The sequence below is a fragment of the Microtus ochrogaster genome, chromosome 8 (genome assembly GCF_000317375.1).
Source record: "Microtus ochrogaster isolate Prairie Vole_2 chromosome 8, MicOch1.0, whole genome shotgun sequence".
Taxonomy (NCBI): domain Eukaryota; kingdom Metazoa; phylum Chordata; class Mammalia; order Rodentia; family Cricetidae; genus Microtus; species Microtus ochrogaster.
The window spans coordinates 25,387,222-25,404,678 of record NC_022015.1 but is presented as its reverse complement, the minus strand read 5'-3'; the positions used below and the strand labels follow the sequence as shown (position 1 = coordinate 25,404,678).

The following is a 17,457-nucleotide window of genomic DNA, read 5'->3' as shown; positions in this document are numbered from 1 at the left end:
CTGGGATTGCAGGAAGGAGTCACCATGCCTGGCAAACACAGCTGTTTTCCTAGTCAGTGAATACTGAGAATTGTCTGCAACAGAAAATGAAGCAGTTATTCCCTTGCCATGTGAGATGAAGTCAAACTTGCAGGATTTCTGTTCATTATTAGTGAAGGAAGATTTCCCAGTTATCTGTTTCCCACTCTGCTCACATTGGGTTACCTGACGTGAAACTCCACACAGAATCACACACTTATGTCACTTAAGGGACATTTGCCAAATTGACTTGTGGGTCTAACTTGGGTCTTGGCCCTCTGCTCAGAGTTCTTTGTCACGAGGTTCCCCAGTTTCTGTAGAATTATTTGCCTTAGTCTGTTGGTAGAGTCAAAGTTTCAACAATCCCTGCCTTGTGTGCTCTGTTCCTACATGTTTTTAGATTGTGCAAATGTAATCAGAGTAGCTCTGTTTCTCGGCTGAGAAAAGGCAACTTTGAGGTACAGGCTATTCTTTCTTGGCTACAATTAATGATGGAAAGAAAAAAAAAACGGTTAGGAGGGAAACCATAAATTTTTATCGCGTTCTTTGTACCCAGTGCCTTTCTCTGATAAGTGAGAAGCGATAAAACCCAGTGTCAGAAGTTTCTTGCTTATGAAAACCTTCTCATCAAAGAGCACCCTGCTTGTGAGTCCAAAAACATTGCTCACGCTTCAGCGTTACACTTAGCTCTTCCCATGAGCTCACCAGCTCCTGCTTGCCAAGGCATAACAGGATTTCTAGGCTCCAGCTTGAATCGCTTTTCCAGGTTTGCAGAGCAGGATCACAGAGAAAAAATTCCTTTCTTACTCCAGCGGAAGAAGGGTCAAAGCCCCAGGAGGCTGACCATGCTGAAGTAGGTGGTGTAAAGGGAATCAAGAAATAAAAGACGAAGTGAAGATCATAAGGAGTCCTAGAAGGATAATGATCATTATGGCAATGATCTGTGCAAATGGCCTTGGCCAAGGACAGGATGAGCCCAGGAGGGCCAAATCCCACTTGAGGCTTGCGCTGTGCCCCAGCAGATAAAACTCTGCCCTTTACGTCTCTGTCTCTGAGTGCACACCACTTTCCTGCCTCTACTAGCCAGGTCAGCTAAGACTTGCCCTGTTATAGCTGTTGAATGTCTTCCATTTGTCCCTCTACTATCTTCTTCTTCTTCTTCTTCTTCTTCTTCTTCTTCTTCTTCTTCTTCTTCTTCTTCTTCTTCTTCTTCTTCTTCTTCTTCCTCTCTCTCTCTCTCTCTCTCTCCCCTCCCCCATATGTGTACGAGTGTCGCATGGGTGTGGGTGCACAAAGTCTGGTGTCTTCCACGATGGCTTGCCACCTTCTTACACATTTTATTGAGCCAGGGTCTCTTACTTGAATCCAGAGCTTTACAAATTTTCCTGTTTCAGCTCCCTGAGCACTGGGACTTCAGATGGGCTTCTGTGCTCACCCAGCATTTGTTTTTTTTTTTTTTTTTGGTTTGGTTTGGTTTGGTTTTTTGAGATAGGGTTTCTCTGTGGTTTTGGAGCCTGTCCTGGAACTAGCTCTTGTAGACCAGGCTGGTCTCGAACTCACAGAGATCTGCCTGCCTCTGCCTACCAAGTGCTGGGATTAAAGGCGTGTGCCACCACCGCCTGGCCTCACCCAGCATTTGTGTGGGTGCTGGAGATCTGAACTCTGGCCTCTATGCTTACTCAGCGATCCTTTTACCTACTGAACCATTTCTCCAGCTCTTTCCCATCCAGCTTTCTTTCCTCTCCTCTTTTCTAACTTGCTGTGGCCTCTGAGTGGCTTCAGTCCATTAGGAACACTGGCAGGAGGGAGAACCAATTAATCCCCCCCGCCTTGGTTTTTTCAGACAGGGGTTGTCTGTGTAGCTGTGGCTGTCCTGGAACTCACTCTGTAGACCAGGCTGGCTTCAAACTCAGAGATCCCCCTGCCTCTGCAGAGCTCCCGAGTGCTGATGTGAGCACCACCACTGCCCAGAAGAAGAAGCTTCCAATTCTTAGCACCTGACTTCCTCCAAATGGTCTCTCCTTGAACTCCTCTCTCTTTGGCTCTAGAAATTACACTTCTAGCCCTTGATACCTAGACTGACAACGGCTCTCCCTGGTGTACTAGTCCCTCCATCCTTGTGGTTTCTCACCCACACACGGTCATTCGAGACTGGAGTGTGAAATCTTTCTGACTGACCCTGTGCTGATAGGCAATTCTCTGCTGCCTGAGGCTTGTGACACTGTATTATTGAGCAACTCTAGGTGTCTTCTATTATCTGCATGTTTCTGATTTATAACGACCGTTATAGACAAAATGATACTCAAACACCTGATTCTGTTTATTCTGCGATATCTTTTTTTTGGGTTTTGAGTTTTAACCATGGTGGTGGTGCTGTTATGTCCAACGAATACTAACAACAGCAAATAACTGGGCAGTGTTCTACAGCTGCAGAGATGATTCTAGAAGTATCAGTAAGCTGTATTGCCATTCTGGCACGTGAGCATTCAAGGTCATGTGATTTCAGCATCTAAGAGGAGATGATGTTGCACCCAAGAGTCTCTTGCAGGAAAGGCTTTGGAGGGTCCGTCGGCCAGGGAAACGCAGTGGAAGGCCTGTATCCCTTCAGGTCTCTGTTTCCCTGCCTGTAAAGGACAGCAAATTGCTCCTAAATTCAGTCCAGAGCAGAAGTGCGGAAGCCACTAAGGCAGACCTTGCTTTTACCTGAGGCAGCAGAGGTTGGCGCCCAGCGGCTCAAGGCCGGGTGGGTGGGGCGAGGGCGGGCCTCGTGTGATTGGTGTGCGGCCCTCCGTCCCGACCAATGAACTGCAAGCACAGGCGGGGCGGGGCAGACAGGGCGTCTTAAACGGCGTGACGCGCCGGGCGGGCGGTCACCTCCGGCTTCGTGGCTGATTTGCGGTCGCTCACGCCTAGCGGACCCTGTCAGGTATCAAGCGCGCGCCGGGACTGGATCGAAGAGGCCCGGGACCTGCTCGGTGTCCTGGAGACTCAGCCGGGGCAGCGCAGGGTTGGAGGGTGCGACACGTCCCCGGGGCGGGGCGGGCTCGATGGGGACGGGCAGGGAACTGGAGGCCGGAGACGTGGCACGGCCGCCTGCCAGGCACAGCTCGGGCTCGTCGCCCTCAGGGCACTCGCCTAGAGCCTTCGAGGCCTCGGCTTTCGAGAAGGTGGCGTCTCCAGCAGGCGGGCTGCCGGGGATCGGATCCCTTGGGGACAGAGCTGTGAACGCGTGGCTCCGTCACCGGGCGCGGGACACGGATGCGGACCAAGTCCGAGTTCTTCGGGCAGCCTCTATGTCCCGCGACTGCTCCTGCCCATCCCTCTCCACTCCCCACTTTCTCCCCAGCTCTAAACCCAATAAGAGATTGAGGAAGTGACGTGTACATTATTGAGATGTTGGCTAGAGATTGGCCCACAGGGCTTTGGGCACGAAGACCCCCATATCTCCTGCACCCCTCCCCCCTTAGACCTTTGGCAATCGATGCTGAACCTCAGAAAATTCCAGTCTAATTGCGTGGAACTTTCGATGCCAGCAAACTTTGCCTCAGGCCTACATCGTGTCTGGTAGTACATTTATTTACCTTGTAAATGTGTCAAGATATATATTATGGGAGGAGAAAGAGTGCCCTTTCCAACCTCCCATTTCTCCATCCTAAATCTCCTAAATCAGGATTGTCAGAGCGTCTGTGGGGAAATTAATTTCATGTAACCTGAAATGTATTTATGTTTTTTTTTATTTTGTGTGTGTGTTTGTGGGTGTGTGGGTGTGTGGGTGTGTGTACATGAATGCAGTTGCCTTCCGAGACCAGAGAGGTCCAATCCCTCTGGAGCAGGCTTCTCCGGAGCTTGTGCCATGTGGGTGCCGGGAACCAAACTCTGGTCTTGTGGAAGAATAGTAGATGATCTTAACTGCGGAGCCTTCTCTCCAGCCCCTAAAACTTTAATTAGAATATATTTTTAAAGTTTTTTTTCTTGTCTCATATATTTTCCTTCCACAGTCTATCTTTATTATGGTTGTTTGGGTTTGCATTTTACGCCGTTTGCTGAGTTCTTAAGGATGAGTCAGATTCCATACTTTTAAAAATAGCAATGAATGGGCAGTGATTTGGAGGTGTGTGGAGGGTGCGGTGTAGGTGGTCCAATCCTTTCCCAGTAGTATTACTTTAGTTTGCCTGTGACGCACTTGAGGTGAATTTTAGCCAGAATATGGGTTACGTAAAACAAAGCTTTTGTTGGCAGAACTTCAAAAAAATAAGGCCCGTATTTGTGAATGGTTTCCTCAGAAAAGTAAATATTTGACAATCGCTAAACCAAATTTACTTCTCGAGCTGAATATTTTCAATGGCTTTTGGATGACTTTACACTGATGGTTCTTTTAGAGTAATTTAAAAAAATGTTATTTAATAAGGCAGACTGAACAAGTTCTTCCAAATGCAGCCCTTTGTGGAAACTGTACTGTGGAAACAGTGCTGATGTGGGTTGATTATAAGGCAAGGAAGTGATGGCGTTGGAATTAAACATTACCTACTCAGCAGTCTTGGCTTATCATTAGAACTTGTTCTCTTTTCTAGGCCCTTATATCTGCTAAATATAAATAGCAAATAGATAAAATAAAAATAGTAAATATAAATGACAAATGGATAATAATGTATTTAGCAACACATTGTTTTCTTTTTGAAGACTGAAAGCTATTAGGTCTAAGAGTGAATCTTAATGAGAAGGTGAGCACAGGAGGACGGATGAGCTGCCCTGATGCAGGCGGGTGGCCACATCACCTCTCTAGTCTGGGTCACTTTCTGTTGCTACCTTGCTTCCTTTAGGAGCTGTGTGGTCAGTAAGGACCTTGTTCACTTGTCAGACAAGAGAATACCAGCAGAAGGCCCTTATTCAGGCTAGGTGTTTTTTGAGACATGGTTGGTCACTTGTTTTTATTTTCTTGTCTCATATCTATTTATTAATTTATTTAAGGCAAGCTCTCACTATGTAGACCAGGTTGGCCTCAAACTCATAGAGATCTATCTGGCCCTGCCTCCAGAGGGCAGGGATTAAAGGCGATGTCAGAGTGCCTGACCATCTCTAACTTCTTCTTCTTTTTTTTTTTTTTTTTGGTTTTTCGAGACAGGGTTTCTCTGTGGCTTTGGAGCCTGTCCTGGAACTAGCTCTGTAGACCAGGCTGGTCTCGAACTCACAGAGATCCGCCTGCCTCTGCCTCCCGAGTGCTGGGATTAAAGGCGTACACCACCATCGCCTGGCCCATCTCTAACTTCTTGGGTAGCCAAGAATGATCTTGAACTCCCGATCTTCCTGCCTCTGCTTCTCCAGTTTATTTGGTGGTGGAGATGGAATCCAAGGCTTCAGACATAGGCAAGTTCTCTACCAGTTTAAAACAAGAAACCATGCAGTGTATTTTTTTTTTTTTTTTTTTTGTAGAAATTGGCTAGCGTTCCTGTGAACTTAGAGCAGAAGAGGACCTAATGAATAGCCCCTTTGTGCTAAACCTGGAGCTTTAACATGAGCTCCTCAAGACACCCGTGAATGGCTTTAGCCTCATTTGACCAATGGGGAAACCAAAGCTCTGGAAGACTGACACATTCACCTCCTAGAGCTACAGACAGAATTTAAATTGTGAAACGCTGTGGATTTTCTATCCTATTTTGACCATTTCCAAGTCTAGAGAAGATGATTGATGGCTATTTTAAAGGCCATTTGAATTAGAATTTTGTTCTACTTGAACGCAGAGGCTCTTTAATAGAAATATGCATAGTAGATTCTGCTATATCTTGGTCTGTGCAACTCTGATATTTCCCAGTTAAGTTAATTCTCCAGAGATCTGCTTTGAGAACTTGGAGAACATTACTCATGTGTTGAATGTTTTTGTTAGGCTACTGATAATAATTTTTTTCTGTATAAAATTGAGGGGACCCAGCAGATAAATAGATTGTAGCAGAGCAGGTAATTCTTGTGCAAACTGAGACAAGTTGAGTTTAGACAACCTTTTAAAGATTCTTTCTCTTTGTAGTTTTGTTTTGAGTCTGCTGAGTCTAGCCTTGACCTGGAAACCCTCCTGCCTCTGTGCCCCCAAGTGCTGGGATTATAGTAGCCCTCCAAACCCCTTCTGCAGTCACTTGCAGTTTTATTTCTACCTGTAAAAATACATTACTGAAGCATTTTTAAGATTTTTTTTTCAATAACCAAGTTTTTTGAGTTGTCTTTCTGTTTATTGAAAAATCAGGGCTGTAGACTTCGGTAGCAAAAGTATAAGAGTAGTTTTTATTTTAAAGTTTGACACTTTCCCTAAGAACAGGTGACCTAGTGGACCCCAAACTGCACTTCCTCTGAGTATTGACTGTACTTTTCTTTAAACAACACTGTTTTCTCAAAGCTTACCAGATCCTTTTAACTTGATTTTGTTTGCTTCCTAGTCTCTGTCAAACACCCGGGACCCACGTCCAAGTTTGTTCTCAGTGTTTCTAACCATAAATACATTTCTTTTTCTTTTTTTCAAGACAGGGTTTCTCTGTGTAGCCCTGGCTATCCTGGAACTCACTCCGTAGACCAAGACAGGCTTCAAACTTAGAGACTGACCTGCCTCTGCCTCCTAAGTGCTGGGATTCCACCACCCAGTACTATAAATACAATTTATGGTCATTGTAAAAAATAGAGAATAGTTAGTCACAGTGTCTTTTTTTGTTTCTTTCCTTAATATTTTTTCTTAATGTTTTTGCATATTTGAACATCCTGTATGTATAATTTTTTCTTTACTTAAACATATCCTAAAATACCTTGCCATTAGAAACTTATTTTAGAGATTTATTTATTTTTATGTGTATGAATGTTTTGCCTGTGTGCATGTAAGTACACTGCTAAGGAGTATCCGAGAAAGCATGTTTTTTTTTTTTTTCTTTCCTGAGACAGGGTTTCTCTCTCTGCCTTGGCTGTCCTGGAACTCACTTTGTAGACTAGTCTGGTCTCTAGCTCACATAGATCTGCCTGCCTCTGCCTCCTGAGTGCTGTGAGATCAAAGAAAGCATGTTTTATGCTTGTTCGTTAGGCAAAAAGTACTACTGTTTTAAGTTTTTAGTAGTTCAAACATCATATAGTGTGTAGATTGTAGAGAGCCTAGAAAGAGATGGTGAACAGGTTTTTAGACTTAGTGCTGGCGATGGGCAACAGTTCTTTGTAGTACAGCTAGATGTTTTCCTCAGCTGCCCTTTCCAGCCTAGTGATTCTTGCATTGGTTTTGGTAGAAAGAAAATACTGTGGAAGTTACAGACCTTTTCCTTAAGAAGATGTACTTTTGTATATAATTGTGTGTGTTGCTTTAGGAGTCACTGGAACCCTCCCAAGACAGTCCCTAGAGCTTGAGTTCCAAATCTGTACTGTGGTCTGAACCGTGGGAAGAAAGAATCAGGGCAGTCTTTGGCAAACAAGACAGAGTTGTGGGATTTGATTAGTGATTGCAAATTCTGGAACCTCACTGGATTTTTAGTGTGGAGTGAGAGCCAAGTTGACAGGGAAGTTAGCCAAGCCCCTTGATCGGCTGACTTGGCAGCTCAAGCAAGAATGCGAAGATTATGCATGGTTTGACTTGTTAGAGAATTTTTGTTGAAACATGAATTAGCTATTTGTCTTTTAAAAATAAGGAAATTTAGATATCCTAAGCATACCTGGTGTTGGTAACGTTCCTTAATCTAGAATTCATCTTAAAATGTCTCCCTTCTCTGCCTCTAGACATGATACCAGGCATGCTCTTCATTTCCTTTCTGTTGCAGTCCCTTCCTTACTCTCGTCTTTGTTTTGGGCTCTTTACCTGCCACGGTCTGAATGGTGAGCTGTGCACACACGAGTCGGGGAACTCTCTTGGGGTCTGGCTTTGGGACTGGAGCAGAGAGGTAGCCTGATTCTGAAATGTAAATAGTGTGAGCACCAGTGTGCTTGGGAACTCACATGCCTAACTCAGCAGTTTCTGCTTTGATATTCTCTTGGTTGAAATTAGTTTTTTCTTTGAACAGTTGATGTTTTGATACTTCTTTTTAGTGTATGTTTGTGTGTATGTGTGTGTGTGTGTGTGTGTGTTTGTGTGTGTGGTAGCTGGGGTTATAGAAACAGCCATTCTCTTTTCATCTATTTAAATATTTGTGTTTTTTACTGTTAAAGCTCAAGATTCTTAACGAATCACAGAACAAGTCTTTTTGCCTTTGTTTATGCTGCATTTGACTTCCAGGTGTTTTAGATATTTGTGCTAAATGACAGAGCCAACCTTTTTTAGTTTGGGTTGCTAAACTCTTTCCACCTCCAAAAGTTACTTTTTCCTGTCTCTCCATTTTTTCTTTTAAGATTGGTTGTTTTTTATTTTATATGTATTAAATATTTGTCTGCATGTATATGTATGTGCACTATATGAGTGTCTGGTGCCTGCAGAGGTCAGAAGAGAGTGCTGGATCCCCTGGAGTTACAGACAGTTGTGAACTACCATGTGGGTGTTGACATCTGAACTCAGGCCTTTTGCAAAAGCAGCAAATCCTCTTAACTGCTGAGCCAGCTCTCTAGCTGTCTCTCTATTCCACGCCCCCCCCCTTCCTATTTTGAGATAGTGGCTACTTGTAGCCCGTGGAACTTACTGTGTAGGTCAGGCTAGCCTGGAACTTTGGTTGATCGTCTTGCCTCTGCCTCCTAAATGCTCCTAAAACCTTACTTGGGTTAAAACCACATTTGTTATTGTTTCACTACCTACATACCGGGACAGAGTAAAAATGCAAACTAGGGAATAGAGGTAGTGGTCCTGAAGGCCACAAGTGGGAGCTAAGGGAGGAAGCGGCATGTGATGCTTGTAGTTCTAGCTCCAGATGGTCCTTTGATTCCGGAATTGAAGACCAGCCTGGGCTTTAAAAAAAGTACAAAATGGTTCATAGCCCCTGCTTCCTACCCCATGACTCACAGCCACCCAGCAGCTCTGGCCTCTGCCTTGGTGCCCTAATGTCTGCCCTGTACTCTGATAGGAAAAGGCTGCATACTGACTGTGGTAGATGCTCAGCAGTTACTTGGTGAACAGACGTGTGTTGACTCTGGAAAGGTTCTCACTCAGCGCCTTCTCTTCCTTTGGACAGGTCTCTATACTTCCAGTCCTAAAGGATTCACGCAATGTTTTCCAAACTAGCAAGTTTGCAGACAGTTGCTGCTCTGCGGCGAGGGGTCCATGCTTCAGTCGCCTCTGCTGCATCTGTTGCAACTAAGAAGACAGTCCAAGGCCCGCCGTCCTCTGACTACATCTTTGAACGGGAATCTAAGTATGGTGCACACAATTACCATCCTTTACCTGTAGCCCTGGAGAGAGCAAAAGGTATGTTTTGGATTAACCCTCCCCCACATTTCCTGGAAATCTGTTATAAGAAATAGTTGTTTTGTATTTTCTCACATCTAACCCCCATTGAATGTGTGTTGCAGACGGGGCTCCTTCGCCTTTACCAAGTGTCTAGGGCATCTGTGCTGGTGTGGCCTCTCCTAGGGGACATGCAGAAGAAATAGGAACATGACATCGCCTCCAATTTTTTTTTTAACTATTAGTTTTTATTTTGACATAACCCCAGTAAAAAGGATGATGATGTTAAGATGTATCTTTCCCCTTCATCTAGATAGTTGAGGGCTTTTAATTGTTGTGTTCTCTCCTCCCTTCTGGCCCCACAAACTCCCTGTTTTTTTGCTTTTCCCTCCTAGATATTCAGTGTGTCCTTTCTAAGGGTCCACAGAAACTTTATCTCTTATGTGCACACGTGATCAAAATCAGGAAGTCAGCAACACAGCAGGAATCCACCTTTCTCTTGTGTCCTTAATTACAAAGGGACTTTAGAGCAGGCCCCTCGTTCTTGTTGGGTTCAGTTGTCTGCTGGCCAGTGGTAGTAGTGGTTTTCCTCCTCTCTCTCTCCTTTTCCTCCTCCTGTCTTCCCTTTCCTACTTCTTTCCTTCCTCCTCCTCTTCCTTTTCCTTCTTCCTGGGCTAGTATTTCTTTATTAACTCTCTCCCCTCTGAGTTCTTTCAGCTCTGTAAGCTAGTGTTTCTTAACGTTTGGCACTGCCTGAATTGATGTCTGCAGTGGAATTGCTAGGTCATGTAGTAACTATGCTTAGCTTGTAGAGGAACTGCCAACCTTAAAAAAAAATGTGTATGTGAGGTGCCCGTGCCTGAGCAGAAGCAAAGAGGAAGTGAGGTGTCTTACTCTCTCAGGTTCTGCTTTACTCCCTTGAGGCAGGGTTTCTCACTGACATGAAGCTGGCCAGTGAGCTCATAGGACCTGCCTGTCTCTGTGCTTAATGCTAGGGTTACAGGAATGTGTGGCTGTGCTCAGCTTTATTTAAACGTGGAATATGGGGTCTCAAACTCGGTCCTCATTCTATGACAGCATAACAAGAACTCCTACTCACTGAGCCCTCTCCCCAGCTCAGAACAGCTACCTTTTTGTCTGGGCAGCTGTACTATTATTGTTTAATTTATGGTATTGGCAGAGATATGCTCTCATTGTGTAGTTCAGGCTGGTCTTGGACTTGCATTTATCCAACCTCAGACCCAAGTGCTGGGATTACATGTATTCATCACCACACCCAACCACAACTGTTCATTTTATGTTTCCATTAGCAATGCTGGGAATTCCAAGTTGTTTATATCTTTGCCCTTTTTTTCCTTTTTAAAAACTATAACCATTCTAGTACAAAATAGTATCTCTTTGTTTTGATTTGCATTTCCCTAATGACTGGTGATATATATCTTTTCATGTTTAATTAACACATGTATGTGTTTGAAGGAATGGTAACAAGTTATTTGACCATTTTTAAAAATAGGGTTCAAGGCTGGCCTTGAACTCCTGATCCTCCTGTTCTTATTCTCTCAGTGGTGCCATTACAGGTATGTACCACCATGCTTAGTCATCATTGAGTTCTGGATTCTAAATCCTTATCAGGCATGTGGTTTGCAAATACCCTGTTATATGGTAGGTTGTAGTCTCTACAAGACTTTTGTCTGTTGTGTGTAACTTCTTTATAAATTCACATTTTTGGCTCCTGAAATTAAAATTAGTAAAGCAGTTATTATCTTCCTCTCCTCTCCTCTCCTCTCCTCTCCTCTCCTCTCCTTTCCTCTCCTCCCTCCCTCCTTTTCCTTCCTTCCTTAAATAAACTTTACTGTAAAAAACTTGCAAATAAAAATAACATCACACACTGAAATTAAGCAGACACAAAGTCTATATATCTCAATAAACTTCTGTACAGTTAGACTAGCTGTTTGGAATGGAAACTATGGAGCTTCATATTGGATTTTACACTTTCACTATTGGGTATAATTTTTATGTGCTTATTCATCACTAAGAAACAAAATTCATGATAGAACTACAGTCTTTTTATACTGTTCTGTTAAATATATTTGTCAGGGGTAATAGGTAAAATATACCATTAATATTTCTTTCTCAATCAAAGTGAAGTAGGCTTGCACTAAACCAAGTTTTTTGTTTGTTTTTTGGGGGGTTGAGATAGGGTTTCTTGTAGCCTTGACTATCCTGGAACTCTGTAAACCAGGCTGGCCTTGAACTCAGATCCACCTGCTTCTGCCTCCTGAGTGCTGGGACTAGAGGCATGCGCTACCATCACCTGGCCACTAAACTAAGTTTTAAGCCTAAAAATATATTAAATAGAGCTTCATATGTAGATGTGTAGATGGTTAAAAATAAGTCTTCATTTTGGGGGTCTTATGTCATATAGAGACTCTCAAATTTTTTTCTTCCTTATTTTTTTAGGTATTTATGTGTGGGATGTAGAAGGCAGGCAATACTTTGACTTCCTGAGTGCTTATGGTGCTGTCAGCCAAGGGCACTGCCACCCCAAGATCATAAATGCTATGAAGAGTCAGGTGGACAAACTGACCCTAACTTCTCGTGCTTTCTATAACAACGTCCTTGGTGAATATGAGGAGTACATTACCAAACTTTTCAACTACCACAAAGTTCTCCCTATGAATACAGGTAAGACATTCCCATTTTTGTTAAGTTCCCAATAAATCATCATCTGTTTCTATTCGTATTTATTTAACATCTCACTAGATTGCCGAGGCTAGCCCTGAATTTACAATCTTCCTGAATTAATCTTTCATGCCTGGGATTCAGTTGCTAAGCTTATTTTTTTGATAATTTGCAGTGTTAGTTAAATCTGAGCATTTTCCCCACAATAGGAGTGGAGGCTGGAGAGACTGCCTGTAAGCTTGCTCGTCGTTGGGGCTACACCGTGAAAGGCATCCCGAAATACAAAGCAAAGATTATTTTTGCTGGTATGTGAATTTAATTGTTACATGATATATTATTTATGGACAGTTTTATAAAGGTTGGTGATGGGATTACTTCTTGGATTTCTAAGTTACTTTTTCATGTATGAGAATACTGCAAGCTACCTACTCAACAGAATGCATTTTCAAATTCACTTATATTAAAGATCCTCAGACAATCCAAATACTTTGAATGCTCCCTTCCTTGACATTATAATCCTTCACAATGCTAACTGACACAGATGTGTGCCTTTGCTCAGGATCATATTTTTTCTATTTAATAAATGTGGCTAGGGGTCACTGGAGGTCAGACACTAACTACTCCAGGACAGGGGATAGACAGGTAGTTAGTCTGGGAGCTGCCTGTCCTCAGAACTTCTACTCTAGTAGGAAGCAAACAGCCTAACATCTATCAGCAGAGCAAACAACTACATCATTTCAGATGGGGTTAACTCAACCATGAAAAGTACAACTACAGTAAAGTGAATGGGAATTCATTTCACTAGGGATGTCTTGACATCTCCACCACCTATGCCAGCAGCAACTCAATGAATTCAACACTGGGTGGTTGTATCTTAGCTTCTTGGCATCTCCAAGTATACTCTTGCAAAAGCCTCTGCCACCCGAGTCTCTGACTCAGGCGTCAGTCCATCTTTTTTTCATCTACATCCAAAAGCATACTCTTTAAGATAACATGCACTGATGAGACCAGGAGTCAACTTGTCTTCCTCTTCCTGACCTCAGGGATCTCATCTTGTAGCTCACCCTGCAGGAATAGAGAGTCTTTTGCTGCTATTATGCTCACTGACTCATCAGCCTGTGTCAATACAACATAAAAATATCTTTGCACCCTTTGCTAGTATGAAAGAGACTGTACAATCTATAATGGAAATTATATTTTGTTTAGAATAGCCAGCCAGGATACCCACAACTAAAACACGAGTTTTTAAAATGGTAAGTTATAGGCAGTTGCTTATGAAACCACAGCCATGCTGCTGTGTTAAGCCACCCTTTTTCTGAATTACTCAGAAAAGTGGAGCTTTTCCCGTTTCTTCGTCTTCTTCTTTTTTTTTAAAAGATTTTATTTATTGGGCTGGAGAGATGGCTCAGAGGTTAAGAGCACTGACTGCTCTTCAAGAGGTCCTGAGTTCAATTCCCAGCAACCACATGGTGGCTCACAGCCATCTATAATGAGATCTAGTGCCCTCTTCTGGCATGCAAGCATACATAGAAGGAATGTTATATACATAATAAATAAATAATTTGAAAAAAAATATTTTATTTATTATGTATACAGTGTTCTGCCTGCATGTACACCTGCAGGCTAGAAGAGGAAACCAGATCTCATAGATGGTTGTGAGCCATCACTTGGCTGCTGGGACTTGAACTCAGAACCTCTGGAAGAGTAGTCAGTTCTCTTAACCTCTGAGCCATCTCTCCAGCCCTCCCATTTCTTCTTTTCTGTCTCTTTTGGATGCTGGCAAGAGCCTAACTATATTTTCTCTAGTACATTAAGCTTTTTCATGTTTTGGTGAAGCCCTCCTATGTACCATGTAGTTGTTCATCTGACATGGGGCTCTTGTCTTCCTCTTCTGTGTGCTTCCTCTGGGGAGTTGCAGGATTTCCATCTTATGGTTATTCTTTTAACCTTGAATAAAATGTCCTTGAGCTTTGAAATACAGAAATGGAGCTGGGCAGTGGTAGTGCATGCCTTTAATCCCAGCTCTTGGGAGGCAGAGGCAGGCAGATCTCTGTTGCAAGGAGAGGCTGCTTGTTTAGTTCCTGGCCGCCCAGCTAGCTTAGACCCGAAATAGTCACACAGAAACTATATTATTTAAGTCACTGCTTGGCCCATTAGCTCTAGCTTCTTATTGGCTAACTCTTACATCTTATTTTAACTCATTTCTATTGATCTGTGTATCACCACGAGGTCATGGCCTACCAGCAAAGTTTCAGCATGTCGGACTCTGGCAGCTCCATGGTGTCTCTCTCACTCTGCCTTCTTCCTCCCAGCATTCCGTTTAGTCCCCCCCCCATGCTTAAGTTCTGCCCTATCAACAGGCCCAAAGCAGTTTCTTTATTCATTAATGGTAATCACAGCATACAAAGGGAAATCCCACATCCGATCTCTGTGAGTTCTAGGCCAGCCTGATCTAAAAAGCGAGTTCCATGACAGCCAGGCTGCACAGAGAAACCCTGTCTTGAAAAATCAAAAGAAAAAAAAAAAGAAGGAAATTCTTCATGTCTATGCAGGATATTTTCTCTCACACATTCCTATTGTAAATGTACCTTCTTTGTCTAGAAGCCATGCTTTGAATGTCTCAGTTGTTAGGCTTTGGTCAGAAAGGGTCTGAGAAGAGTGCTGCATATGTATCTACAATAGTACTTAGGAGATTTTGGCTGCCATCAGGGAGCTGCTTGAGTTGGAATCAGAAAGCTCGCAGTGGTTCTCTAAGGAATCTGTTATTTATTTTTAGTCAGGCTTCCCGAGGTGTTTGTAGGGGAGTACTTTCTAAACTTCTGGGCTCTTTGGAATAGTCACTGTTTGTCTCTTTTAGATGGAAACTTCTGGGGCCGAACATTGTCTGCAATCTCCAGTTCCACAGACCCGACCAGTTATGAAGGCTTTGGACCCTTCATGCCAGGCTTTGAAACCATCCCGTATAACGATCTGCCTGCACTGGAGGTACATCAGGGTGGCTATGGGACTTGGCTCACAGCAACAGGAAACTTTCTGAATTAATTGTTACCTGTTCAGTGTGTGAAATAAAAACACATTTAATGAGGGGCCTGGAGAGATGTCTCAGTGGTTAAGATCACACACTGCTCTTGCAGAGGTCTCAGGTTCAGTTCTTTGCTCCTATTTGGTAGCTTAAAACCTTCTGTAATTCTATAGTTCAGAGGACTTTGAACAGCCGTGCCCGTGGTGAGGACACATACTTACATAACAGACAAACATTCACATTCAGAAATTAAAATCATTAATGAGGACAGAGGAGGTTGCTCAGTGGTAAAACAGCTTGTGTGAGGTTCTGGGCTTGACCCCAGTACTTCAGAACAAAGTTATGAGTCTAAACATTTATCATAAATTAGGCTGAAATCTGACTTATTCTCAATAGTGGACAGTCAGTTTTTAACCTAGGGAAATATATTTTTGTTATCTAGTGCTTAGGCAAGCTAGCCAGTTCAGATCATAACAGTTTGAGTATTACCCACTTAATTATTTCATTCTCTTCCTCCCTACCTTCTTTTATTCTCTTTCTTTGAGATAGGCTCTCATTTTGAAGCCTTGGCTGATCTAGAAAAGTATGTAGACCAGGCCAGTCTTGAACTCATAAAAATCTGCCTGGTTCTGCCTCCCAAGTACTGAGATTGAAGGCGTGCGCGCCATCACCCCAGGCCTAGTTAAAATTTTTTTATTTTTATTTATTATTATTATTATTTTTCTTTTTTGGATTTTCAAGACAGGGTTTCTCTGAAGTTTTTGGTGCCTGTCCTGGAACTAGCTCTTGTAGACTTGCAAATTGTAGCACTTTGTTGTGGTGCTAGGAAAGGAACCCAAGGCCTTGTAGGTTATGTTCAGTTGTTCTTCCACTAAGGTTTAGCCCATCCCCAACATGTAGTACTTTTGTAAAATAGAAGCAAAAAAGTTGTAAGATGGCTTTAATGGTCCACTTAATTTTTAAAGAAAAATTTATGTGAGTTTTTGCTGGCATGTAAATGCACCATGTGTATGCAGTGCCCCAGGAGGTCAAAAGTGGCATTGGGTTCTCTGGACCTAAAGGCAGTTGTGAACCCTCATGTGGATGCTAAAAATGGAATCAGGATTCTTGGCAAGAGTAGCCAGTGCTCTTAATGGCTGAGCCATCTCTCCAGCTCCTGCCTTAACTTTTGGTTATAATACATCTATGACATAGCAAAATGTGGGGATAGTCTGACATAGTGGTATGTGCCTATAAACCTAGCATGCTGGAGTCCTGCAATTGCAATGGTGACCCACCATGCCAGACTTCATCATCATCATCTCCCCCTTACTCCTGCTGTTTATTTATTTGTTTAATTTTATTTATTTACTTTGAGTGTTTTGCCTGCATGTATGTATGCCTGGTGCTCCTGAACTGGAGTTATGGATGGTTGTGAACCACCATGAGTGCTGGGAGTCAACCCAGTTCCTCTGCAAAAGCAACAAATGTTCTGCTAAGCTATTGCTCCAGGCCCCCCCCCTTCCACTTTGTTTTTTGTTTGTTTGTTTTTTCAAGACAAGGTTTCTCTGCAGCTTTTGGAGCCTGTCCTGGAACTAGCTCATGTATACCAGGCTGGCTCGAACTCACAAAGATCCACATGTCTCTGCCTCCCAAGTGCTGGGATTAAAGGTGTGCACCACCACCTCCTGGCTTCTCATTCTTAACAGGAAGTATATGTCGTATTTGACTTCAATTGCCAAATATTGTAGAATGGAAACTATTAGAACTCCCTTCTGTTTCTTTTGTAGCGTGCTCTTCAGGATCCAAATGTTGCTGCCTTCATGGTGGAGCCCATCCAGGGTGAAGCAGGTGTTATTGTTCCAGATCCAGGATACCTGACGGGAGTCCGAGAACTCTGCACTAGGCACCAGGTAGTCCCATTCACTTTGTAGTGAGGCCAAACTTGCCGACACTTATTTGAGCTTTGCTGACAGGATAAATGATTATCTCACTTTCCACTAGATGATTCCAAGAGTTGAGGAACATTGTAACGCTTAGAACCCTCTGTGGAAGCTAACTTGCCAGTCTCTAGAACACTGGCGAGATGCTGTGGTGTGGGCTGCTGTAGCGGCAGGCCTCCAAGCTCTTACTGTGATTTTCTTCTCTTCTCTTTTAATCCCTCCCAAGCCCTGTCTTGTGTTCCTTTGCTCCAAATGTTACGACTCTTCTTCCCTTTCTTTTGCTAAAGCTAATAGTATATTGTTTACTATTGAGAATTCCAGAAAATGTTTGGTAATTACATATGAGTTAATTATCTGAATTTGTTCTTAGAGTGTAATTAGGGCCATAAAAGCCCTCCAAACTCTTTGTGTCTGTGTAAATGCATGCCTTCCTTCCTTCCTTCCTTCCTTCCTTCCTTCCTTCCTTCCTTCCTTCCTTCCTTCCTTCCTTCCTT

General features: G+C 43.1%; 1 protein-coding gene across 2 annotated transcripts in view; it reads left to right on the top strand.

Moving 5' to 3' along the window:
• The first annotated feature begins 2,835 nt into the window (after positions 1 to 2,835).
• The window catches only part of Oat (ornithine aminotransferase), a 19,766-nt gene continuing 5,144 nt past the window's right edge, over positions 2,836 to 17,457 (top strand). The window contains exons 1-6 of one of the 2 annotated variants that reach the window (XM_005351395.3): positions 2,836 to 2,944; positions 9,126 to 9,358; positions 11,798 to 12,022; positions 12,229 to 12,324; positions 14,877 to 15,004; positions 16,811 to 16,933. In XM_005351395.3, the coding sequence (XP_005351452.1) occupies positions 9,160 to 9,358; positions 11,798 to 12,022; positions 12,229 to 12,324; positions 14,877 to 15,004; positions 16,811 to 16,933 (771 nt within the window). In that variant the 5' untranslated portion in view covers positions 2,836 to 2,944; positions 9,126 to 9,159. Of the gene's footprint in view, positions 3,034 to 9,125; positions 9,359 to 11,797; positions 12,023 to 12,228; positions 12,325 to 14,876; positions 15,005 to 16,810; positions 16,934 to 17,457 lie in introns of both variants that reach the window. The other variant, XM_026781538.1, reaches the window with a different exon arrangement.